At 42.5% G+C, this 27,440-nt stretch overlaps 1 protein-coding gene across 2 annotated transcripts in view; it reads right to left on the minus strand.

Moving 5' to 3' along the window:
- Positions 1-1,795: 1,795 nt before the first annotated feature.
- The window catches only part of LOC132816873 (P2Y purinoceptor 8-like), a 62,656-nt gene continuing 37,011 nt past the window's right edge, over positions 1,796-27,440 (minus strand). For both annotated transcript variants that reach the window (XM_060826864.1, XM_060826865.1), the window contains exon 3: positions 1,796-3,516. In XM_060826864.1, the coding sequence (XP_060682847.1) occupies positions 2,486-3,472 (987 nt within the window). In that variant the 5' untranslated portion in view covers positions 3,473-3,516 and the 3' untranslated portion in view covers positions 1,796-2,485. The remainder of the gene's footprint in view (positions 3,517-27,440) is intronic.

Raw genomic sequence — 27,440 nt, forward strand, 5'->3', positions numbered from 1 at the left:
AGTGCTGAGGCCACATTTTTGAGAGTGAAGTGCTGGAATCCCTTCTAAATGAGTCAACAATTGAATCAGATTGGTGTCACACCAGCTCCCTAATGTTTAGGGAGGTGTTGCTGAGAAATCTGTGGGACTTGTCTCAACCACATGTATTGTGTGACACAATCCGAGGTGTGTTCCACCAGGGTCTGTCTGTTAACCATACTTACCTCATGTTAATTCTGGAAGTTAGATTATAAATTCTGGAAATGTTGTAAATTGTTTTGCTATTCTATCTTTGCGTAGAAAAAAAGTTAGAATCTTTAGATGTTAATTGTTTAGTAAATGCAAGGGATTGCAAGCTCTTTGTACTTACAAACAAAAAATACAGCTCCCTGGGCAGACCATGACACTAACTGCTGCCAGTCTGCATCAGTGGTAGAGGCAGTAAATACTAGAAGTTGTGACGGGATATCTATCAAACTGGCTACTTTGTCCTGGATGGTGTCAAATTTCTTGAATATTGTTGGAGCTGCACTCATCCAGGTAAGTGGACAATATTTCATCACACTCCTGCCTTGAGCCTTGTAGTTGATGACCAGGGAGTCAAGGGGAAAGTTATTCATCACAGAATTCCCAAACTTTGACTTGTTCATGTAGCCACAGAATTTATACATTCTGGATCAGTGGTGCTGGAAGAGCATAGCAGTTCAGGCAGCATCCAACGAGCAGCGAAATCGACGTTTTGGGCAAAAGCTACTACAGAATTTATACAGCTGATCCAATTCAAGTTCTGGTTAATCCTAACATCCAGCATGTTGATAGTGGGGTATTCAGATACAGAGATTCCATTGAATGTCAAGGGGCAGTGGTCAGATTCTCTTCTGTTGGAAATGGTCATTGCTATGATTCTTGAGCAGCGCAAATATGATTTTAGGCTGAATTTTGTGTGGTCTTGCAGCATTTGAACATGGATTGCTTCAGTATTTAAGGAGTCACAAATGGTGCTCAGCATTGCGCAGTCATCGGAAATATTCCCACATATTAGGGAGCAAAGGTCATTGATGAAGATGGTTGGACCTTGCACACTACCTTATACAGTATGACCTGACCACTGTCTGACCCACTACCACACTTTGACGAACATTACAGTGATGCCAGTTTTTTCTCTCCTATAACCACATGCCCGCAAATTAAGATAAAGTTGCTGAAATAGTGGAGTGCAGTTCAAGCACATTAATGAAGACAACAGGACCAATTTATTCCCTCACCGCACTGGGGCTGCCCATTGTGATCAGTTATCTGCTGATTGTAGATGCCACCAATTCTTTGCACCACTTTGATAAGACAGCACAGGAACAGGCCATTTGGCCCGACAATACCATGCTAGTACTTCTGCTCCATTTGAGTCAACCTTCCTCATCTAAATCTTCTACTGTAACTATCCATCACTTTTCCTTTCCAATGTTAGCCAGCTTTTATCTTGTGGGTAGAGATTTTAGCCCATAAAGCATATTGTAAAATTAGCCATTAAATAAATAAATACATAGGAATGCGAGTTTGCAGGTGAAATAATGTCAATATTTTAGCTTTATTTTAGTGGAACATAAAGCTTTTGGAGTTGAAAAATGTGCAGCAGATCATGGATTTTCTCTCTTCAGCAGATCTATACAACCAGATGAGATGGGCCAAGACATATTTTTTTTCAGAACATAAGAAATAGAGCAAAAATTGGCCATTCAGCAACCCCACCCCCCCCTCCCACTCCCCGCCAAGCCTGCTCTGACATTCAAGTAGATTATGACTGATCTTTTACCTCAATGCCATTTTACTGCATTACCCCCATCCCCTGATATCTTTAACATCTCGGAGGCTATCGATCTCTTTCTTGAATGCACTTGATGTCTGAGCCTCCAAGACCCTCTGGAGGATTAGAGAATTTCTATTCTTCACCAGCCTTTGAATAAACTCCTCCTCCTTTCAGTGCTAACTGTCTAATCTCTCATTCCCAGAATGTGTCTCTTGATTCTAGGCTTTGCATCTGCTGTCAAGCCTTCAAATGATTTCCTGCACTTCAATGAAATCACCTCTCATTTTCTAAACTCTAGAGAATACAGGTCTAGTCTCCTCATTCCTACAACAAGAGATAATCCCAGCATGCAAAGATTAGTCTAGTGAACCTTTCCTGCTCTCTCTGTCTCTGTCTCTCTCTCTACATCTGCCAAATATATCCTTCCACTGGTAAGAAGAGCAAAGCTGGATGGATAACACTTCTTGATATTTGCCTGAGGAACATCTGCCTATGTTTCCACATCACAAGACACACATTCTGTCTGGTTCCATTTACATTTCATGATGCCGTGTATTCAAGCACTGCCCTTTTAGTGTAGCTCAACTGATAGTAGTCGCTCTCCCTCCGGCCTCCTGTCGACTGTCTGAGGGGCGCATATGCTTCTGGTCGAAGAAGAGTGAGTCTTTGCTGGCTCAACCTGAAGTCCTGAGGAGCATCCATTTACTGACTACCCTGAGCAGCTAGAGGTAGAGCGATGTTACTCGACGTCCTGTCACTATCGTCCACGGGAATGCAAGGCAGAATCTTCTGGACCTTCCTTCTAAACTCCTTCGAGGCAAAGTAGTACAACAAGGGATCGAAGCAGCCATTTAAGCTGTTCAGAGTCAGGGAGAACTTATACAGGATGTAGATGGGTCTCTTCAGGTGAGAGCGGACAAAATGCACGATCATAATTATCTGAGTGGGGAGGTAGCAGATGGCGAAAGCAAGCATCACCACGATTGTCAGATAGACTATCTGCTTCCTCGACTCCCTAATCTGAGCCACCGGTGCCTTCAGCAGGGTCCTTATAATCCTGGAATAGCACAACATCATGACAACAAAGGGAACAAGGAAAAATAGAAATATCTGTGCCGAGTAGTACAGGTAAAAATAATAAACAGCGGGAAACATATCGCGGGGAATAATATCGAAGCAGGTGATGATTTTCAGATCTGGCACATCATAGGTCAGCTCGTTGTACATCAAGGGCAAGTGGACCATGAGGACAAACAGCCAGCTCAATAAGCAGAGCAGGATGGCAGTTTTAACCGAGCGAAGGTGAGAGGTGTGCAAGGGGTGCACAATGCCGAGGTAACGCTCCACACTTATCCACATGACCGTCAGGATGGAGCAGTGCGAGTTGCCGTAGAAGAGAACAGTCACCAGCCGGCAGAGTGGGGCCCCGGCCTGCCAGTTGTTCCGGTTCCAATGGTAGATGATCTGAAAGGGCAATGTCAAGCTGTACAGGAGATCGGTGATGGCCAGATTGATGGAAAAGATCATGGTGGGAGTCTTGGGCCACATGCGGCAGCAGAGGAGCCAAAGGGCGATGGCGTTCAGGGGAGTGCTGATAAGAAAAATGCCCAGATAGATCATTGGCAAGGTGTAATGCATCACAGTGTTGTTGAGCATCTGTATTGTGGAGTCTTCTATTGTACTGTTCATTGTTCAGCAGGACCTCTGAAAGGTGAGGGGTAAGATCCTGAATCCTGTAACAGCAAATAGAGAGAGAAAAAATATTCATTTTTGGTGTAATATTTACAGGCGATGTTACAAGACTGAGTTATGAAGAAGTGTCACTCAGCCCGAATTATTAGCTATGATTTCTCTCCACAGATGCTGCCAGACCTGCTGAGCTTTTCCAGCAATTTCTGTTTTGGTAAAAGAAAGGTTCCTGTGGATGAGGGATTACAGTCACGTTTGGGATTACTGTCAAGATTACCAGGTTTGTTAAAGCAGTTGAAAATCATGAAGGGTTAAGGTGAAGGAAGCGAACAGACATTGTTGGCAGCGACTGAATGATCAATGAACAGAGGCCACAGATTTGGAGGAAAATTTGGCAACGGAATCAAAGGTTTATAATAAGAAAGTTTTCATTATGCAAAACGTGGTTAGCACCTGGAAAGCAAGCCTGTCAGACAGCAGAAGGTGGTGCTGTATTGGCAATGGAGAAAGTGAGGGCTGAAGATAAGAGCTGAAAATGTGTTGCTGGAAAAGCGCAGCAGGTCAGGCAGCATCCAAGGAGCAGGAGAATCGACGTTTCAGGCATAAGCCCTTCTTCTGCGCTTTTCCAGCAACACATTTTCAGCTCTGTATTGGCAATGTCAAGTAACCCAGAATCCTCGACTAAATGTTCTGGGGGTTTTACGGGTTTGAATCCCACCATGACAGACTAATGAAACTTGAATTAATTAGAAACAATCTTGAATTAAAAGGTGGCCTAACAGTAGCCATTGCTAATTATCATAAAAACTCATCTGTTATGCTAGTATCCTTTAAAGGAAAGAAGTATACTGTACTTTTCTATTCTGCTGTAAATTTGATTCTGGATCCGCAGCAATGTGGTTGACTCTTAACTGCCCTATAAAATGGCTCAGTTTAATATCAATCAGGGACAAGCAATTAATGCTGGCTTTACCAGTGACACCCAGATCCCAAGAGCAAATAGTAAAAATAGAAGTTAAAATGGAAGATTTTGGGAAGTTTTGATGGGTAAAGCCCTTGCAATTTTAACTGCTTTCCTCTCAGTTTCCATGAAGATAGGGGACGATGTGAATATTTAGAATAATTTCAGACCTTCCAGACAAAATAATGGCAGCAAATATATTCAAATTGCATTGTGATAGATAATGTGGTATTATTGAAAAGTTAAAATGCTGACTTTCAACAGGACAAACATTTTTCTGGGACTTTTGATCTTTTCAATGGCTCAACAGAATGAATTATTTTACCAATGGTTTGATAAATTAACAACATTATGAGTAAACCGCATTGAAAAAAATATGGTTGGAGCAAATTACTGCAGATGCTGGAATCTGTACAGAAAACAAAAAATGCTGGAAATTGCAGTGGTTCAGGCAGCTTCCACACAGAGAGAGAGCAAGCTAAGTCATCAGAGCTGACGTGAAATTTGGAAGGGGCAGAATTTATCCTATAGTCTGAGGATTGGAGAGCTGGGGAGAAAAGGACATTGATAATGCTGATTAAGTTATTGCAATATGAGAGTGGCAGAACAATAATGTGTCGAACTCCTAGACAGGAAAGAACAGCCAGTGGAATGGGGGGAGGCAGGAGAGGCCATGATGACAGTGAATACAATGAAAGAAAGGTATGAAATGGAAGTGAGTGCCCAATCTTAATATTGAGTCCAAAAGCTTGTAAAGCACCTAGCCTGAAGAATTGATAAAATCCCTACAGTATGGAAGTAGGGCATTTGGCCCATTGAGTCCACACCAACCCTCTGAAGAGCATCCCACCCATCACCTTGCATTTCCAAAGGCAAATCCACCTTAGCCTGCTATTTCTTGGGCACTATGGGGAATTTAATATGACCAATTCAATGAACTTAGGCATCTTTTGACAGTGGAAGGCACCAGAGCGCACCCACACAGACACGGGGAGATTGTACCAACATCACACAGATAATCACCTAAGAGCAGAACCGAATTCGGGTCCCTGGCACTGGAAAGCAACAGTGCTAGCCACTGAGCCACTGTACCACTCCTTGAGTCTCATCAAACATCTGTACAGGTTGATTCAGAATATCTATAACTGTAATTAACTTAGCACTTCTAATTAAAGCAAACCCCAAAACCTTACACAAATGTTATTAAAATTGTCTTAGTTACATTTCCTCATGAAATTTATAACATCTTTCAACACAAGAGCTTAACTATGTTGTTCCTCTAGTTTGCGTTGCGATTTGCTGGGTGTACTATCGTGCCAAAGTTCACACTCCACCTTTATTAACATTAGCTCTGCATAACAGTGCTGTTTTATCAATAAATTGCTGTATGAAAATACACAGGTTTGAAAAATTACATTAAACTATCAGTAATTATTTGTAACGGTGACGTTAGCAACAAGTGCAGCTCACCACTGGATATTGTTTCAAACATTTATACAAAAAAACTATGCTTGCTGACAAGAACAGAAATCTTCCTTTGATGCTACATCCAGCCATCAGGTACCAGTCGTCAGCTGAATACTATATGATCTTGTTGCTGGTGCATGTGAAGCAAGAATCTGACATGGACAGGTTTGAAAAGAATAGAATGTGACAGAGTAACTCAGTAGGTTGGCATCATGTGTGGGAAGAGGAAGAGAATTTGCCCCTTACGTCTTCCAAAGAAATGTTGTATTTGACTCAAAACATTGTTCCTGCAGTTCCCTCCATAGATGCTTCCAGGGTTGCTGACTTTTTCCAACACTTTCTGTTTTTGTTTCACCCAGACCAAATTGTTTTACAGTTCTCTCCAACAACTCTCTTTGATTTCCTTATTTTCACTACTCTTTGAGGATAGTGTTTCTTATAAATTTCCTGTTCAGTTTCTAAGTGACTATTTTAAATTAGTGGCCTCCAGCTATGCTCTTTCTCAAATGAAGCAAAATTCTACAGTTTTTGAGAGACTTCTCATCAGCTATTCCTATATTTCAAGAGAAAAAGAGACCAGTCTGTTAATCCTTTCCATGTAAAGTTAGGTGTTAAATTGAGGTATGATATTTACTTTAAATTTCTAATTGAGCAGTTACAACAACTGTAACCACAATTCTAACACTAGCTCTGCCCTGCGTGAGGAGATTAACACCTTGAAAGGTTGATTCATTTTTTGATAACAAAAGACATTAGTGGGCAGCATGGTGGGACAGAGGTTAGCACTGCTGTCTCACAGCGCCTGAGACCCGGGTTCATTTCCCGACTCAGGCGACTGACTGTGTGGAGTTTGCTCGTTCTCCCCTTGTCTGCGTGGGCCTCCTCCGGGTGCTCCGGTTTCCTCCCACAGTCCAAAGATGTGCGGGTCAGGTGAATTGGCCATGCTAAATTGCCAATTTAGTGTTAGGTTAGGGGTAAATGTAGGGGTATGGGTGGGTTGCGCTTCGGCGGGTCGGTGTGGACTTGTTGGGCCAAAGGGCCTGTTTCCACACTGTAAGTAATCTAATCTAAAAACAAGATTGCAGGCAGATGCTGAAAATATTGATGTGTAGTACAGTGTCAAGAGGTAGATCATTGCTTTTGCATTGATCTTTCAAACCATTAAAATTATCATTACCCACAGTGCATAGCAGTGTGGCCAAAAGTTATTCTCATCAATTTAATGCTTAGGCCATCCAGACTTAGCCACATGCTCAAATAAACATCTCTTGACTCATGTGCAAGCAACATTTTGAGGCTCCCATATGATCCTTCCACACAATGAGTCTTAGAAACCATGAAGGCATGTATTATGTGAGGAACTGAAAAGTAGGAAACTTACAGTAAACCTATATCAGACCACACTGAAAGTATTGCATGTAAATCTTGGCATCTATCACGAAATTGGATGAATAGGCCCTAGGGAGGGTGCAGAAAAGATTTATCACAATTACAGCAGAAATGCCTGACTTTACATATCAGGCAAGGATTAACAGACTGGTCTCTTTTTCTCTTGAAATATAGGGATGTCTGAAGAAAAGCTTCTAAAAAGTCTGTAGAATTTTGAAGGTGGACCTGATGAAGGGCTTATGCTCGAAACGTCGAATTCTCTACTCCTGAGATGCTGCCTGGCCTGCTGTGCTTTGACCAGCAACACATTTGCAGCTGTGATCTCCAGCATCTGCAGACCTCATTTTTTACCCGAGAATTTTGCTTCATCTGAGAAAGAGCACAGCTGGAGGCCACCAATTTAAAATAGTCACTTAGAAACTGAACAGGAAATTTACTCTACTCAGGAAATTTACTATACTCAAAGCATAGTGAAAATATGGAAATCAAAGAGAGATGTTGGAGCAAACTGTAAAAGCAAAATACTCTGGGTGAAACAAAAACAGAAAGTGTTGGAAAGCTTAACGTGTCTGGAAGCATCTATGGAGGGAACTGTAGGAATAATGTTTTGAGTCAAATACAACATTTCTTTGGAAGACTTAAGGGATAAATTCTCTTTCTCTTCCCATACATGCTGCCAGACCTGCTGCGTTACTCTGACACGTTCTATTCTCACTGGAGTGAATTGTATTGAAAGGGAAATTAGTTAAGTAATTGAGGGAGAAGGAAATAGATGGTTAGGTTAATAGACAAACGTGAAAAGGGCAGAAATATAGCAATAGAGTCATAGAGTCATACATTTTTAAGGTGAGAGGAGAAAGATTTAAAAAGGATGTGAAGGGCACCTCTTTTACGCAGAGTCATACAGCATGGAAACAGACCCTTCAGTCCAACCAGTCCATTTCGACCATGTTCCCAAAGTAAACTAGTCCCACCTGCTTGTGCTCGGCCCATTATTCCTCCAAACCTTCCCCTACTCATGGACTTATCCAAATTTCTTTGAAACATTGTAACAGTACCTGCACCCACCTCTTTCCCTGGCAATTCATCACACACCTCTGCATAAAAGAGGCGCCCCTCAGGTCCTTTTTAAATCTTTCTCCTCTCACCTTAAAAGTATGCCCCCTTGTTTTGAACTCCGACAACCTCAGAAAAAGACCTTGTCCTTCACTTTACCTATGCCCCTCATAATTTTATAACCCTCACTAAGTCACCCCTACATTTCCGTGAAAAAAAAATCCCAGTCTTTCCAGTCTACTTTTATATCTCAAACCCTCCATTCCCAGCAACATTCTGGTAAATCTTCTCTGAACCCTCTCCAGTTTAATAATATCCTTCCTATATCAGGGCACGCCCGAAACATCGAATTTCCTATTCCTTGGATGCTGCCTAACCTGCTGTGCTTTAACCAGCAACACATTTTCAACCAGAACTGAACACAGTTCTCCAGAAGGGGTCTCACCAACAGGCTGTGCAACCTCAAGATGATGTCCCATCTCCTGTACTCAAAGGTTTGAGCAATGAAGACAAGTGTGCTAATCGCTTGCTTAACCACTCTCTAGCTGTGATGCAAATTTAAAAGAATTATGTACCTGAACTCCTAGGTCTCTCTGTTCTGCAACACTACCAAAGTTTGCAAGTAAATTGTTTACCATTTGATTTCATCGAAATGAGCTTTGACGTTAGAGACATAGTTCTGTATTCTTCACACCTTCGAACATGTACAGTCATATTCGACAATTCATCAAACACGACAAAATTAATCTTACTGTGAAATTTGAACAAAAAGTTTCCACTTTCTGTGTTGTAAAAGTTCATTATATCATTTCAGAGTTTAGGTTCTAAAGTATAGGAAAGTAGACTTTCGTTTTCAGTTCTTTGAACATCAGCTTTGTTTGTAATTAGGTCTGAGAATCATCTTGAACAGTGAACTCAAACAGCATTTCCAAGATGTCACATGATTTCAGCTGGATGACTCGCAAGTAAGTGTGTCATAAAATGAGTGAGTATGAGAAATGAGAAATCAATGAGTGAGTGTGAGGATGGGAATGTCATTGGATAAATAAAAGTTGGGATTGAAAGCCAGTCTCAGGGTCATAAAAAACCATCTAGTGCAATAATCCCCTTTTGGCAAGGAAATCTGCCATTCTTATCTGGTCTGTCCTACGTGTGACTCCAAATGCACATGAATATGGTTGACTTTTATCCACCTTCTGAAATGACGTGGAGAGCCAATCAGTTCATGGGCAATTATGGATAAGCAACAAATACTGACTTTGCAGGGATGCCCACATCCCATGAAAGGAGAAAGAGAAAAAAAAAGGAGACTCAGGTAGAGCATAAATATCATCAGGGCTTTTTGGGCTGAATGGCCTATTGCTTTGCTATTGTATTAGATCAAATTCTCTACAGTGTGGAAACAAGCCCTGCGGCCCAACAAGTCCACACCGCCCCTCTGAAGAGAAACCCACCCAAACCCATTCCCTATATTTACCCCTGACTAACACTGTGGGCCATTTAGCATGGCCAATTCACCTGACCTGCATATCTTTGGATTGTGGGAGGAAACCGGAGCAAACCAGCACAGATACAGGGAGAACGTACAAACTCCACACAGACAGGCAGGAATCGAACCCAGGACCCTGGTGCTGTGAGGCAGCAGTATTAACCACTGAGCCACCATGCCGCCCACCATGTAATCCTTTGAAACCAGCACCAGCAAGAAAAATTAACTGACCAAGTATCTTGTTTGCGTTCATAGGAATGACATGCAGTGACTGTTTAAAATAATTTGGTTGTGAATCCAATCAGGATATCCTGGGTATGGGAAGCCACCTAGTTTACTGACATGGTCAGGCTGGCCTTGGACTGCACCCATAACTCAACCATCCAGGCTAATGGAATGGGGAGCATACATTCACATCCCACCGTGGCTACATTCAAATTTGATCAAAAAATCTGGAATTGATAGGTAATCTTTACTGTCTTTTTTTTTTGTAAAGTGTAGGCTTTGGTTTAAAAAACCCATGTGGTTCAACCATGCCCTTTGGGGAAGGAAATTTGCAGTCCTTACCTAGCCTGGCCGACAGATGACTCCAAACCCACAGCAGTGCCATTTATCCATAAATACCTTCCAAAATGGCTTAGCAGCTCTAACAAACTGCTCAGGGTCTGGGCGACATGGTGTCTCAGTTGTTAGCACTGCTGTCTCACAGCACCAGGGACCTGGGTTCAATTCCAACCTCGGGCCACTGTCTGTGTGGGGTTTGTATGTTCTCCCTGTGTCTCAGTGGGTTTCCTCTGGGTGTTCTAGTTTCCTTCCGCAATCCAAAGATGTGCAGATTGGGTGGATTGGCCAGGGTAAATTGCCCATAGTGTTCAGGGAAAGTCAGGAGTAAATGTAGGGAATACATCTGGGTGGGTTAGTCTTCGGAGGGTCGGTTTGGAGTTGTTGGCGAAAGGGTTGGTTCCCACACTGTAGGGATTCTATGATTCAATTTTATGCATCACACAGGCTGCAGTTCAAGGTGGGCTAAATGGTCTCTGCTATTGTAAATCTTCTATGATCCTATAGTCACTTGAGAGAGAGAGAGAGAGAGAGAGAGAGAGAGAGAGAGAGAGCTAACCTCTCATACCTGATCTTCAACACATTCTGTCAGCCTGTCTTGCTTTTCTGAAATGGAAAACTCTTTGAAGCATCTTTGAGTTTCACTTGTATCCCAAAACCTAGCAACCTGAGCTATAAAACTCACAAGAAATGAAACCAAGCCAGGTGCATGTATTAAGATGAGTAGGCATTAGACCACAATAAAGAAAATGTGAAGAATGTGCGTAGTGTGTCAAAGTTTGCAGATCATACGAAGATACATGGCAGAGCAAAGTGTGCAGGGGACTGTGAAACTTTGCAGAGGAGTACAGATCATTTAAATGTGGGGGCAGAGGTCTGGCAGATGGAATGCAATGTTAATAAATGTGAAGTCATCCATTTAGGTAGGAGTAACAGTAAAAAGGACTATTACTTGAATGTAAAATGTTGCAGCAAGAGGGACCTGGGTGTCCATGTGCATGATTCACAGAAGGTTGGTCTGCAGGTACAGTAGGTAATTAGGAAGGCTAATGGAATTTTGTCCTTCACTGCAAAAGGGATTGAGTTTAGAAGCAGGGAGGTCATGTTACAGCTGTATAGGATGCTGGTGAGGCATGGGGTACTGAGTGGGGTTTTGGTCTTCTTACTTGAGAAAGGATATACTGGCACTGGACGGGGTGCAGAGAAGGTTCACTCGGTTGATTCTGAAGTTGAGGGGATTGGCTAATGAGGAGAGACTGAGTAGACCGGGATTACATTCATTGGAATTTAGAAAAATGAGGGGGGATCTTATAGAAACATAAAATTATGAAGGGAATAGACAAGATAGAAGTAGCGAGGATGTTTCCACTGGCAGGTGAAATTAGGACAAGAGGACATAGCCTCAAAATTAGGGGGACCAGATTTAGGACCGAATTGAGAAGGAACCTCTTCATCCAGATTGTTGTGAATCTATGGAATTCCCTGCCCAGTGAAGTAGTGGATGCTACTTCAGTCAATGTTTTTAAAACTGAGATAGATATTTTTTGAATAATAAAGGAATTAAGGGTTATGGTGAGCAGGCTGGAAAGATGGAGCTGAGTCCACGAAAGGATCAGCCACGATCTTACTGAATGGCGGAGCAGGCTCGAGGGACCAGAGGGCCTACTCCTGCTCCTAGTTCTGATGTTCTTCTGTAACGCGTTGGTTTAGATTTTCCGATATGACTGCAGTTTATACCAAAATTATTCGAAAGACGTTTTGCATTGACTCACATATTGTTTGGACCCAGTTTTATGAGTTCAATTCAAGATCATCAAACAGCAGAAGTGCAAACATGGACATTGATTCAGAGCATACTCAAATCGGGATAGTGTGCCATTGAAAGCAAACCCAGTCATGACTGCAGGGTGTAAATTGCTGATCTTGAAGCATGAAAATTAATGACTTTTCGTTTCAGTCATGGGACTTAGGCATTAATAGCTGGGCCAGCATTTATCACCTGTCTCTAGTTGCCCTTGAGATGGTGGGGGTGAGCTGCTTTCGTGAATGGCTGCAATCTACCTGCTGTAGGTAAACCCACAATACCCTTAGGGAGGGAATTCCAGGTTTTCGACCCATTGATAGTGAAGGAATGATGATGTATTTCCAAGTCAGTGAGTGGCTTTGAGGGAATTTGCAGGGGGCGGTTTTCCCACATATCTGCTGCCCTTTCCCTTCGGGGTAGAAGTGGTTGTGGGTTTGAAAGGTACACCAATGCTCATTAGATTTCCTTGATTATTATTAAAATCTCAGAAATGAGGCAATTTCTCTTCAAAGGAATCTAATGGATGATGGCTCAACATATCCACAAGAACGAAGAGGCAAGTTTAAGATACCTGAGCATTACAGTGTCATAGAGAATTTTGATTGGATTTATCTTATAATGCAATAAACCATAAACATTCTACTATCATCATGGCTGAAAGGCATGAAGAGAAATTCCAAAGAAAATAAAGAAATGCAGATGCTAGAAATTGTAAAAAAAAATAGAAATTTCTGGAGAAGCTCAGCCAGTTTCATGGCACTGGTGGAGAGAAAATAGAGTTAAAATTTCAATTCCAGTGACCCTTCTACAGAACTGCTGTTCTGAACCAAAGCAGAAATTGCTGGAAGAGCTCAGTAGGTCTGGCAGCATCTGTGGAGAGAAATCAGAGTTAACTTGAAGGGGTCACCCCCCCACTCCCCGAAAGCTTATCTCTGATTTCTCTCCACAGACGTTGCCAGACCTGCTGAGTTTCTCCTGCACTTTCTGGTTTTGTTAATTCCAAGAGAAAATTGTTGTCTCCCTCATTTTCAGATTTAGGTTCTGTTTCTTTTGAAAGCCAACAACCTTCCTGGGCTCACAGAATGGCAGGTTCGATCATATGATCATATTTCCAGAAGCTTCTGCGTTAGATAGAGATTCCAACTTAAACTGATACAATTGGCTATGAGATGAGTCGAGAGTGCTTATGTCTGAAATGCCGATTCTCCTGCTCCTCGGATGCTGCCTGATCTGCTGTGCTTTGCCAGCACCACACTCTCGACTCTGACCTCCAGCATCTGCAGTCCTCACTTTCTCCTGAGATAAGCCGTCTGCCTCTAGTTGGATCAAGACAAAGGAAAACCTCAAAGTTCATCATGTAAAATGGATAGCAATGCTTCTACTTCTGCACTAAACAAGGGAAACTCTGAAGGGGCAGATAAAGCAACACAGTTAGCTCAATGACCTTTCAATCATCCCATGGAGAAGGGCTATCAGCAACTTAAATTTGTCACATGATACAAATCCAAACTGGTTGAATAACTTAAGTATGCAGTTCCAGGATCCTAGGTCAGGTGTTGTTTGACATGCCGATTCTCCTGCTGGACTCCAAGCTGGGATAGCAACTTGCCTCAAGTTGTCCATCACTATTTCATGTTGCTCAATGGAAAGGAGTATATAGTTCACCTGCAAGATGGGAAGCCACTGCTCCCAGCTCACTCTGAGAACTATTAATGGATACTAACCTTTGGGAAGTTGTAGCTCGCTTGAATTGGTATTAATACCTCTAGATTTACCAAAAAATTCAATTTATGATCCATCTCCTCACCAGCCCTATTTTCCTCGATATCCTGTGTACTTGTGTGTGTATATGGAGTAGCAAAACAACTCCCATGTGTTTTGATTATTTTATTAATAAACTGCATACTTGAGATCATCTGTTGTGATAAATCCAGCAAGGTTCATGGGGAATCACTAATCCATCTCCCTGCGGAGCTTGTTGAGTAGGACACTGATGCTTTGAGTTTGATTTATAGCTGTCACATGTACCGAGATACAGTGAAAAGTGTTGTTTTGAGTTCCCTCGGTAACAGGCAATGGCCAGCCCCCAGCCAGAACTCATCACCTGAGCCCTTTATGAAGCAGACTCATGCCTTGGCAGTCAGGTTAAGGCAATGGCTGAGGAATTGATTAGAATTAGCCACAGATTAATTCAAATCCTGAAGAGTAGTGCTACATTCCTAACAGAGTCACTTGTGGCATAGTGATAGCGTCCTTATGCCTGGGTTCGAGTCCCACCTGCTCCAGAGGTGTGGTTAACATCTCTGAATAGGTTAATTAGGAAGATAGAGGTTTTAAAATAAAACTAAACAGATTCAGGGGTGTGTTTCCCGAATTATCTGTCCTGGGCTGGGAGAGGCCTCTGTATGCTATGATATTCTGGGTGTTTAAGAATAAATGGTGTTTCTTTCCAGAAAGGCTTCGTGAATTATTACAGCTGTTTTAGTTCAGAATTCAAAAACTAAGGTGTGGGGAACACCTTTTCATCTCCCTCAGTGAGTGAAAGGAATATAAAGGAAAAAAAAACAGCAAGTCAAACAAAAGGCTTAAGAAGGGAAAAGCAATCATGATTTAAATTCACCCCCATTCTCCCCATATCTGCAATACTATTAATATTGACAAAACTATTCCCAGCTTAACGGCGACAAGAAGGTTTATTTAGTTATACATGAACATACATGAACATTATTTCTTTTCGTTCGTGGGATGTGAGTGTTGCTGGTAAAGGCAACACTTATTGACAATCCCTAATAACCCTTGAGAAGGGTGGTTGATCCTCGGCTTCTGGGATCCCAGGACTATATACATAAAACATTCAACAGATGGTGAGTCACCTGGTGCAGGTGTGGTCTCACCAAAGTCCTTGTATTCCAAATTCCCTTCCAGACATGAGATCATGTCTTCAACCTTGGCAACAGGTAAACAACACAACCATCAGAATTTTCCATCATAGTTATGCAGAGCTGTGCGTCAGTCCCCATTAATCAGATCATTGCTGCCATTTCCTCTCCAATCTTCCCGCTTGAATGACACGGTGCATCTGTGAGTTTGCTCTTCCAGCCTTGAAACCTTGTTGGATTTGGGCAGAGGCCAAGCCTCCTCAAACACTGGGGACCCCTTACCTGCCTGACTCTCCTCACAATCATGATCTGTACCTCACCAAAAGGATGTGACTTGTCTCCTAAATCCCAGCATTTCTGATAATTCTTTCACTCCCGTGTTCCCACAATGTCTACACCTCAAACTCCAGCTCAGCACATTTGCAGCCGACGTGCTTGTCAGTGATCACAGAACTCTCTTCAAACACCCAGATGCTGCAGTGGTGGCTCTGCTAACTTGACACATATTAAATTTATCAGACAACGACTTCGATCACCTCAACATGTAGTTTTAGTCTTTTGACTAATTGCTCGATTAATTTTTGAAATAACTAGACCTGTTTTTATAAATTGCTATATCACAAGTAGATATGGAAGGCAAAAATTCAGATTTCTTCAAGCCTTTGTATTCTTGTGAGTTCTGCTCTTTGAAAATACTGTCCATTTCTGATGACTGTTATTATAGCCACTCTATGCATTAACGGATACTGTTTACTTTTATTAACCTGTTGAAGCCAAGCCCAGGTTATAACTGCTGATTTAGCTTCCTGTTCAAAGTAATAAATATCTCTTCAGGAAATCACTTGCAGATTGAGCTGACAGCCTGTCAGTATTCAGCGATGAGTAATGCTTAATGGTCTGGATTTGAGCCAAAGAAGGTAAGCTATGGGCTGAGTCTTACTTATTATTTTGATTTGATTTACTACCTTCTCATGTACTGTGGTACAGTGAAAAATGTTGTCTTATTGTTTTACAGGCAATTCGTACAATACAAGGAGGATAGTAAAAGCTTTTTTAGGTATGTGAAAGGTAAAAAAATGGTTAAGACTAAAATTGGGTCCTTGAAGACAGAAACAGGGGAATATATTACGGGGAACAAAGAAATGGCAGAAGAATTGAATTGGTACTTCAGATCTGTGTTCACTGGGGAAGAGAGAAGCAATCTCCCTGAGGTAACAGTGGCTGAAGGACCTGAACTTAAGGGAATTTATATTTGCCAGGAGTTGGCGTTAGAGAGACTGTTAGGTCTGAAGATTGATAAGTCCCCAGGGCCTGATTGTCTACATCCCAGGGTACTGAAGGAGGTGGCTCGCAAAATCATGGATGCATTGGTGATTATTTTCCAGAGTTCAATAGATTCGGGATCAGTTTCTGAGGATTGGAGGGTGGCTAATGTTGTACCACTTTTTAAGAAAGGTGGGAGAGAGAAAGCAGGAAATTGTAGACCAGTTATTCTGACCTCAGTGGTGGGAAAGATGCTGGAGTCTATTATAAAGGATGAAATTACGACACATTTGGATAGTAGTAACAGGATAGGTCAGAGTAGGCATGGACTTATGAAGGGGAAATCATGCTTGACTAATCTTCTGGAATTCTTTGAGGATGTAACTCTGAAGATGGACGAGGGAGATCCAGTCGATGTAGTGTACCTGGACTTTCAGAAAGCTTTTGATAAAGTCCAACATAAGAGCAAAATTAGGGCGCATGGTATTTGGGGCAAAGTACTCACTTGGATTGAAAATTGTTTGGCTGACAGGAAGCAAAGAGTAGTGATAACGGCTCCATTTCAGAATGGCAGGCAGTGACCAATGAGGTACTGCAGGGATCAGTGCTGGGACCGCACTTTTTACAATATATATTAATGATATAGAAGATGGTATTAGTAATAAAATTAGTAAATTTGCTGATGATACTAAACCGGGTGGCAGGGTGAAATGTGAGGAGGATATTAGGAGATTACATAGTGACCTGGACAGGTAAGGTGAGTGGTCAGATGCATAGCAGATGCAGTTTAATGTGGATACATGTATGGTTATCCACTTTGGTGGCAAGAACAGGAAGGCAGATTACTACCTAAATGGAATCAATTTGGGTAAAGGGACAGTACAAAGAGATCTTGGTGTTCTTGTACACCAGTCAATGAAGGTAAGCATGCAGGTACAGCAGGTAGTGAAAAAGGCTAATAGCATGCTGACCTTCATAACAAGAGGGATTGAGTATAGAAGCAAAGAGGTTCTTCTGCAGCTGTACAGGGCCCTGGTGAGACCAAACCTGAAGTATTGTGTGCAGTTCTGGTCTCCAAATTTGAGGAAAGACATTCTGGCTATTGAGGTTCACGAGGTCAATTCCTGGAATGGAGGGATTACCTTACACTGAAAGACTGAAGCGACTGGGCTTGTATACCCTTGAGTTTAGAAGACTAAGAGGGGATATGATTGAGACATATAAGATTATTAAAGGATTGGACACTCTGGAGGCAGGAAACATGTTTCTGCTGATGGGTGAGTGCCGAACCAGAGGACACAGCTTAAAAATACGGGGTAGGCCATTTAGGACAGAGATGAGGAGAAACTTCTTCACCCAGAGAGTGGTGGTTGTGTGGAATGCTCTGTCCCAGAGGGCAATGGAGGCCCAGTCTCTGGATTCATTTAAGAAAGAGTTGGATAGAGCTCTCAAGGATAGTGGAATCAAGGGCTATGGAGATAAGACAGGAACAGGATACCGATTAAGGATGATCAGCCATGATCATATTGAATGGTGGTGCAGGCTCGAAGGGCAGAATGGTCTACTCCTGCACCTATTGTCTATTGTCTCTTGATAAAAGTATATAACATTATGAGAGGCATGGATAGTTGAAGTCTTTATCCTGGGGCAAAGATATCAATTACTGAGAGGCATAGATTAGATTAGATTCCCTACAGTGTGGAAATAAGCCCTTCGGCCCAACCAGTTCACACTGACCCTCCAAAAAGTAACCCACGCAGACCCATTTCTCTCTGATTAATGCCCCTAACACTATGGGCAATTTATCACGGACAAAGAAACCAGAGTACCCAGAGGAAACCCACGCAGAATGTACGAACTCCACACAGACAGTCGTCCAAGGAAGGAATCAAACCTGGGAGCCTGGTACTGTGAAGCAGCAGTGCTAACCACTGAGCTGCCCTGCCGCCCACTAAAGTGAGGTTTAAAGTGAGAGAGGGAAAGTTTAAAGATGTGTGAGGCACATTTTTACAGAGGGTGGGAGGTGCCTGGATTGTGCTGCCAGGGGAAGTGGTAGAAGCAAATAGGTTAGCAAAATGTGAGAGGCATTTAGACAGACATATGAACAGGCAGGGATGAGAGGAATACGGGCCAAGTGTACACAGATGGAATTTGTTTAGAATGGTATCATGGTTAGCACAGACATGGTAGGCTGAAGGGCCTATTCCTGTGCTGTATGGTTCTCTGTTTCAAGCAGCTTATCATCACCTTATCAAGGGCAATTAGCCAACGACACCTGTGTCTGATGAAAAAATACTTAAAACAAAATAAGTCAATGCTCATTAGATACTTACTTAATCCCATTCAACCAGCTGAATGCAGATTATTTGAAGTTTATGAAATCAGCATTTTTTTCCTCCAAATGTTAGCACTTTATTAACAACCACCACTACAGCTCCAAGCATCAGAAACATGAGCATCACTTTTTTATCTCTCCACCTTGGAGGCTTCCTGCCTCCATTCCTGATGAAGGGCTTTTGCCCGAACTGTTGATTTTCCTGCTCCTCGGATGCTGCCTGACCTGCTGTGCTTTTCCAGAACCACTCTGATCTAGACTCTGGTTTCCAGCATTTGCAGTCCTCACTTTTGCCTAACATGAGCATCACGTCATGTTTCAGAATAAGCAGCATTTTCCCAGGTTAACTCATTCTTTCCCAACCTTCCTAATACAAAACAGGTTTCAAAACTCCATCACTGCATTGCCTAATCAATGCTTTACATTTGTGTTCTATTTGTTTTAGCCTTGGTGTTTACCACAAATTGGCTTTTGATAGACCTAGGTTTGGACAGTTAGCTCAGTTGGCTGGATGGCTGATTTGTAATGCAGAGTAATATGAACAATGTATGTTAATTCCCTCACAAGCTGAGATTAGCATGAAGGATTCTCCATACAGTGAACATTTCTGTTCACCCCTCTATAGGAAGAATATTGCTAAATTGGAAAGGGTGCAGCAAAATGTTGCTGAGACTGGATGATATGAGCTGTAAAAAAGGCTGGGACGTTTTTCACTAGAGTGTAGGAGGTTGAGAGGTGACGTTATAGAGGTTGATTAAGTAATGAGGGGCATAGCTAATGTGAATAGCAAACGTCTTTTTGCTGGGTTAGAGAAGTTTAAAACTAGAGGGCACATTTTTAAGGTGAGGGGAGGAAGATTTAAAAGGGACCTGAGGAGCAACATTTTTGCACAGAGGGTGTTTCGTGTGTGGATTGAGCTGCCAGAGGGAATAGTAGATGCAGGTACAGTTACAGCATTTAAAAGATATTTGGATGGGTACATGAATAGGCAAGATTTAGAGGTGTATGGGTCAAACGAAGGCAAATGGGACTGGTATAGTTTGGGAAATGTGACCGACCATGGATGAGTTGGAATGAAAGGTCTGTTTCCGTGCCATATGATCTTATGATTTGCCCCTTACATGAAGTGCGTTGACCCTCAGGTTAAACCACCACACTCCCTCTTGAGAGAGCAGCTCGCGTCTAGTATGTCTACAGAAACACCTAGATTTCTCATAAATTATGTTTCCTACTCTTCAATAACTTGTAAAGCTCTGCTATTTATGGAATCTTGCTGGGCAGAAACTGGCAGCCACATTTTCTACATTACAAAAGTCACTGTAACTCAAAGGGGCGTAATTGATTGAACACCACATAGCACCTCTTCAAAGGGTGAAAGATAATTTCTCAGCAAATGTTAGTTTTTATTTACAAAACAAAATCCTTCACAAATGAATCACCAAGAATTGAGTCGAAATCGCCATACCACAGTCAGCAACTGCACCGACTTGGAGAGACTTGGAAAAATAAGCTTGCTCTCCTTCAAGCAGAGAATGTTTTCAGGAGACTTAATAAAGATGACCAGAATTATGAGTTGGTGGAATAAATGAGAAAGAACAATTTTCACAGGCAGGTTGAATAGTACCAGAGGACATAGATATAAGGTAATTGGCAAATGAACCAGAAAGAAGTTAGGGAGTTGATGGCGGAGTGGTATTAGCAATAGGGTATTAATCCGGAGACCCAGGTAATGTTCAGGTTTGAATTTGAGTTTAATAACGTTTCTAGAATTAAGGGTCTAATGATGTCTATGAAACTGTTGTCAGGGGAAAAACCCATCTAGTTCACGAATGGCCATCCTTACATAGTCTGGTGACTATGTAACTTCAGTCCCACTGCAATATGGTTGATTCTTAACTGCCTAGGAGAAAATGAGGACTGCAGATGCTGGAGATCAGAGTCGAGAGTGTGGTGCTGGAGAAGCACAGCAGGTGAGGCTGCATCTGAGGAGCAGGAAAATCGACACTACGGGCATAAGCCATTTTCTGTGTTTTTCCAGCACTGCACTCTCAACTCTGACTCTTAACTGCCCTCTGGGCAATTAGAGGTGGGCATTAAATCCTTGCCAGTGATGCTGACATCCTGTGAATGAACAACGTTATTCAGATATATTTTTAGCTTGGAATCCAGATTTTGCAAATGACCACTACAGGTCAGCCACTCTTGAATTGGAAACACTTGACAACAGGAAACCATGGCACAGTGCTAGCCTTGTGGCAAATTGAAAACCCGATTCATCTTTAAAATGTCTGCTCACCTTCTATAAGTGTGGCTCTGACCACAGAAAGGGACAAGCTAGAGGTACCATAGAATCTGAGAACAAAGCAAAGAACAACTTTGGTTATAGCCGAGCAGAGGCTTGGCTGAACTGATAACTGGTTTTCCAGGAATTGCTTTTATTTGAATGAAAAATCTGATCATCATAGTCAGAACTTTTTAAGTATCACAGCTTTAGAGAGATCCAAATTTCCTTGCACCCTTTACTTCCTCCAAGGATAAAAGATTTAATGATAAACAATCATTGTTGGGATGTCATATGGTGGCTGTATTGGACATTGGTGAGGCCAAGTCTGGAGAACTGTATACAGTTCTAGTCACCCTGTTGTACTATTAAACTGGAGAGGGTTCAGAAAAGATTGGCCAGGATGTTATCGGGATTGGAGGGTTTGAGTTATAAGGAGAGGCTGGATAGGCTGGGGCTTTTTTTACAGGATTGAGGGGTGACCTTCTAGAGATGAATAAAATCAGCAAAGTTCTTTTCCCTAAGGTGGGGGAAGCACAAAATCAGAGAGCATAATTTCAAGGTGAGAAAAGAAAGATTTAAAATGAACTCGAGGGACAATCTTTTCACACAGAGGGTTATATGTGGAATGAACTGTCAGGGGAAGTGGTAGCTGCAGATACAGTTACAACATTTCAAAGACATTCGGACAGGTATGTGGATAGGAAAGGTTTAGAGGGATTGGGCCAAACACAGGCAAATGGGACTAGATTAGGTTGGGAAATTTGATCTGTTTTCATGCTGTATGCAACATGTGGTGGTGACTATCCTTTTTGGTGCAGTCATAGTAACTGTGGCTGTACCTGACTGAAGTCTACTGGGTTACTGAAAATAAAACACACAACAGGCAGACAGAAAATATCAGAGGTTCACTCTAGCTGCTTTCTCCTGTCCTTCCTGGGTCTGAGAATGGCTCTGGGATCACAGCCTGCACTGTCCCATTATGTAGTTTGGTAAAACAGAGCCTGTTATCCTGAGATGAGAGCAGATTAACAAAAAAAAGAGTGACAAGTGCCTGCAACCAGGAATAAACTGTGAGTGTAGTGTAGACAGATTTAACCGTGGCTTACTGAAAAAAATTGGGTATTGATCCAAAAAAGAAAAATATAAATTGTAGGGTGATAGAAAAGAAGTTGGGGAAGTGGCATTAACTGAATTGTTTTTACAGAGAGCCATCATAGAGGCAATGGGCCAAATAGCCTCTATCTATACTGCAAGCATTCTGTGGTTCTGATGTTACACTACGGGTACCGGGACAAATAAAATCGATGGTTGGAGTAGGGAGAGCAGTTCATTCAGGAAGCTGAACATCACCACCAAAAGCTGTAAAACATTCCTCAAGCTAGACCATGGGACACATACTCGGGAAACACAAAAGAATTGCAGGAAAAAACATCAAGGTCCGTCACAGGAAAAGTACCTTGAAAAATCCCTGTCTATCCTCTAAAAACAAGCAATCTACACCATCATGTCATCTTGCCTGGACAGAATAAATTCCACACAGCATTTATGAGATAAGAAAATATTTTAATAGTCTTCCCACTTCATGCAAAAATTTGCACACCAGAGCTCAATTGTCTGATCTGCTCACACTGTAATTTCAATATCATTTACATTGAAGTATCTCTATCTCAGCAGTATCTCTATCTCCGGTTCTCTAAGTACATGGTCACGGTTCTGATGAACTGCTGCCAACATCCCAATATTGTGGTCAGTCTCATACCAAGCACAAAATAAGCTTGTTACTCAACAATCATTCAATCTTCCTCTCAAATCCGTACACTCAATATTTCTGCCCATGTCGTTTTCTCACAATCAGTTTAATTATAACTCGATGCCGCTCTGGACATTCACTTTTTGTCCATCATAATCTTCAAATTCTCTGTTCCACTCTCTTTTTTAAGAGGTTGTTCTCAGGACATGGGCAACAATGGAAAGACTTCATTCACTCACCAAATGCCATGTGGTGGTGGTCAGCTCTCTGAACTGTTCCCCCATCCCACATGCCTCCCTCTCTATTCACTTCTCCCCCATCCCCCCACCACTCTCCCCCTCCCCCCACCCTCCCTCAATCATGCTCCCACAGTAGAGCTGGTTGGGACACTCTTTAACATTTTGGGTTATGTCCTGACCTGGAGGGGGCCATTATTGTTCTTGTCCTTTTAAACTTTTAAAAATCCAGGCTCACTAATGTCACAGGGAAGTTTCTGGTCTCATCATTTTGGTCAATCTCTGGACTATGGACTCTGGTTCATCACCTTGACTTCTCTATCGGGAAATATTTAAAGAAAAAGGTCTGTGAGAAAAAGCTTATGAATTGAGAAACTAGCTGTAACAAATGCATATCTTTTTATTGCTTAACGAAAGAGGAATCTAAAGAAAGTGAACAGAATTTCATCTCTATATTTGGAACTAACAGAGTCATAGAGGTGTACAGCATGGAAACAGACCCTTCGGTCCAACCCGTACATGCTGACCAGATATCCCAACCCAATCTAGTCCCACCTGCCAGCACCCGGCCCATATCCCTCCAAATCCCTTCCTGTTCGTATACCCATCCAAATGCCTCTTAAATGTAGCAATTGTACTAGCCTCCAACACTTCCTCTGGCAGCTCATACGTTGTACTCTTTTTCATTCAGATCTCTCGTGAGCCTTTTATTTGATATCGACTTCTTTTTAGCAAGAAGAAATGATCAGATGTAATTATGTAATTTTCTATAACAGCAAGTAACAGGCAATGGTGCAGATTCATAGAGACGGGTCATGGCTAACCAACTTCCTCAACCTGCGTCTTTAAAGATGTGTCTTCCCTGCTCGACAATCAGGAAAGTCCTCAACTGAACATAAATCAACATTGTAAGTATGGCATCCTCTGCAAAAGACTGTTAGTTAGGTCTAAGCCATAGAGAATCAGGATAAATGCAGAGAATGGATTTGAAATGGGCAGAAGAACAGAAAGCAGCTGGTGGACATTGTCTGACTGATTTCGATACACGGGTGCGCCTGAACTGCCCAATCTTGCAATAAAGGAACCTCAGAATGTAACCTCAGAATAGAATTACCTATAGCACAGAAGTTGGCTGTCCGGTGTACCTTCTCAATGCCAGTGGTTCTTCTCCATAAAAACATCCTTCTCTGCTACTTCCTCTAGCCCTATCAGATCTGAAATGAATATCTAGCCTTGCTCACTTGTACTCCAGAATCTTTGTGCAGATGGCTACAGATCGACGTAACGAAAACAGACCAGGTATGATCTGTCAAACAATTTTATTTCACTGACAGTGAGTGTTTGTATAGACAATGATCAAAACAATATATACTGCAATCTCTCCTTAAGAAAAGATTATAAACCATGCACCCAGTCCATTTTTTTGGGTTTAGCTGTTCCTTCCATGAAGGTAATTTTATCGAATCATAGAATCACAGAATCCCTACAGTGTGGAAACAGGCCCTTCAGCCCAACAAGTCCACACCAAACCTCTGAAGAGTAACCCATCCAGATCTATTCCCCTACCCTATTACTTTACATTTACTCCTGACTAATGCATCTAACCTACATATCACTGAACACTATGGGCAATTTAGTATGGCCAATTCACCTCGCCTGTGCATCTTTGGATTGAATTTCAATTTGTGTAAACTTTCCTCAGACATTTTCACCTTTCAGACATCCATACCTTTGTGAATGCATTAATAGAGTCATGGTCATAGAGGTCTACAGCACAGGAAAAGGCCCCGGAGTCTACACTGGTCAAAACAAGCACCCAACCAGTCTAACCCCACTTTCCAGCGTTCTGCCATGGTCTTCTCTGCCTCAGTATTCCAGGTTCACGTCTAAATACTGCTTCATTGTTCTGAGAGTATCTGCGTCTACCAACCTTACAAGCAGTGAGTTCCAGATTTCTAGCACCCACTGAGCAAAAACACTTTTCCTCACATTCACCCCCATGCCTCTTAACCTTAAATCCATGCCCCCTGGTCTTTGAAACTTCTACCAAAGAGAAAGGTTCCTGCATGTCTGCATAAACAATGCCCCCCATAACTTTATACATCCCACAATCAAACCACATCAATTCCTTTTCTGGCTAATACCAAGATCAAGGTGCGGCAAGTCACGGGGGCGAAATGGCTCTAACAGGTGATTGGTCAATAACATTGCTGAAAATGTGTTGCTGGTTAAAGCACAGCAGGTTAGGCAGCATCCAAGGAATAGGATATTCGACGTTTCAGGCATAAGCCCTTCATCAGGAATGAGAGAGAGTAGCCAAGCAGGCTAAGATAAAAGGTAGGGAGAAGGGACTTGGGGGAGGGGCGATGGAGATGTGATAGGTGGAAGGAGGTCAAGGTGAGGGTGATAGGCCAGAGTGGGGTGGGGGCGGAGAGGTCAGGAAGAAGATTGCAGGTTAGGAGGACGGTGCTGAGTTGAGGGACCCGACTGAGACAAGGTGGGGGGAGGGGAAATGAGGAAACTGGAGAAATCTGAGTTCATTCCTTGTGGTTGGAGGGTTCCCAGGCGGAAGATGAGGCGCTCCTCCTCCAGCCGTCGTGTTGTTATGTTCTGCCGGTGGAGGAGTCCAAGGACCTGCATGTCCTCGGTGGAGTGGGAGGGAGAGTTAAAGTGTTGAGCTGAACACTTGCTCACTCAGCCCCGCTCACTGCTCACTCAGCTCACTCAGGTGGTTGGGTTGGTTGGTCCGGGCATCCCAGAGGTGTTCTCTGAAGTGTTCTGCAAGTAAGCGGCCCGTCTCCCCAATATAGAGGAGGCCACATCAGGTGCAGCGGATGCAATAAATGATGTGTGTGGAGGTACAGGTGAACTTGTGGCGGATATGGAAGGATCCCTTGGGGCCTTGGAGGGAAGTGAGGGAGGAGGTGTGGGCGCAAGTTTTACATTTCCTGTGGTTGCAGCGGAAGGTGCCGGGAGTGGAGGTTGGGTTGGTGGGGGGGACCCTCGTCAGGTCCACACCCCCCACCAACCGAACCTCCACTCCGAAGAGTAACCCACCCACACCCATTCCCCTACCCTATATTACTCCTTAAGAAATGCACCTAATACCGTGGGCAAATTAGCCTAAACAATCCACCTAACCTGCGTATCTTTGGGCTGTGGGAGGAAACCCACACAGACATGGGAAGAATGTGCAAACTCCACATAGTCTCCCAATGCAGGTTCGACCCCAGGTCCCTGGCACTGTGAGGTAGCAGTGCTAACCACTGAACCACAGTGCCACCCCTTGGCAGACACCTCCTATTATATGCACATAAAAAGAATTGTCCTCACCACAAAGGGTGTGCATATATAGGTGCCCAAGACACAGTAATAATGTGATAAACCCTGACTCACAATAATCTAAGAACCTGTGATGACAAAATTTGCCCTCCTTGGACTAGTTTGCAATACATGCAATCTACAGCAATCCAGAAACTGTTTCTGAAAGATGACTTCCATTGCTTCCCTTTTCCAAACCAAAATTGTGTAAATTCCATGAACATCACACAATCTCAAAGTCTTATCTCTGAAAGAAATAACCATAATTGGTGTAATGGTAGCTCAGTGGTTAGCGCCACAGCCTTACTGCACGAGCAACCTGGATTCAATTGCATCCTTGGCCAACTATCTGTGTGGAGTTTGCAAGTTCTCCCTGTGTCTGCATGGGTTTCCTCCGGGTGCTCTGGTTTCCTCCCACAGTCCAAAGATATGCAGATTGGGTGGATTGGCAATGCTAAATAGTGTCCAAGAATGGGCAGGCTAGGTGGATTAGCTATGGGAAATGCAAGGCTATAGGGATAGGATACGGATTTGGGTCTGGGTGGTATGCTCAATGGGCTGAATGGCCTAGTTCCACATGATAGGGATTCTATAATTTCTAATCTTTTACGAGGAGTTATGTCAGTTTGACAGAAGTTTTTAATGGATTTAATAAAATAAGGATAAAACGGTCATATTTGCCACTTTTAATAAAATAGGAAGAGCCCAAAGGTTACAGAATGAGTTGGACAAAGTTTGTGTGGATAAATTAGCATAATTCAATGCAAGGGAAAAACAGTGTTCTTGTGAAATAAAAGTAATTTTTATGGGATGTTGGAGTAGCCGGAGAAGAAGCTGAGAGAGTCCCAACATTCCCAGGACAGCTCCATTTTTCTGAGCAAGGCATTCGGCAATGTTAATGAAATGTTGAACTAAATAGTTAGATCAATCGAATATAAAGTGGAAGAAGGCCTGACCAAATTGTAGTGTGCTCTGGCCAAACAGCATGTTCAATTGTCAGTTCTGGTCACCAAGAAACAAGGCATGTTGGAGATAATGTCCAGAAGTTATATAATTCTAGGGGCATGCATTTAAGGTGAAACAGGCAAGTTCAAAGGAGATGAAAAAGACAATTTTTTTACACAAAGAGTGGTAGGAGTTTGTAACGCACTGCCAAGGATGGTGGTGGATAGA

The sequence above is a fragment of the Hemiscyllium ocellatum genome, chromosome 6, assembly GCF_020745735.1.
Source record: "Hemiscyllium ocellatum isolate sHemOce1 chromosome 6, sHemOce1.pat.X.cur, whole genome shotgun sequence".
NCBI lineage: Eukaryota > Metazoa > Chordata > Chondrichthyes > Orectolobiformes > Hemiscylliidae > Hemiscyllium > Hemiscyllium ocellatum.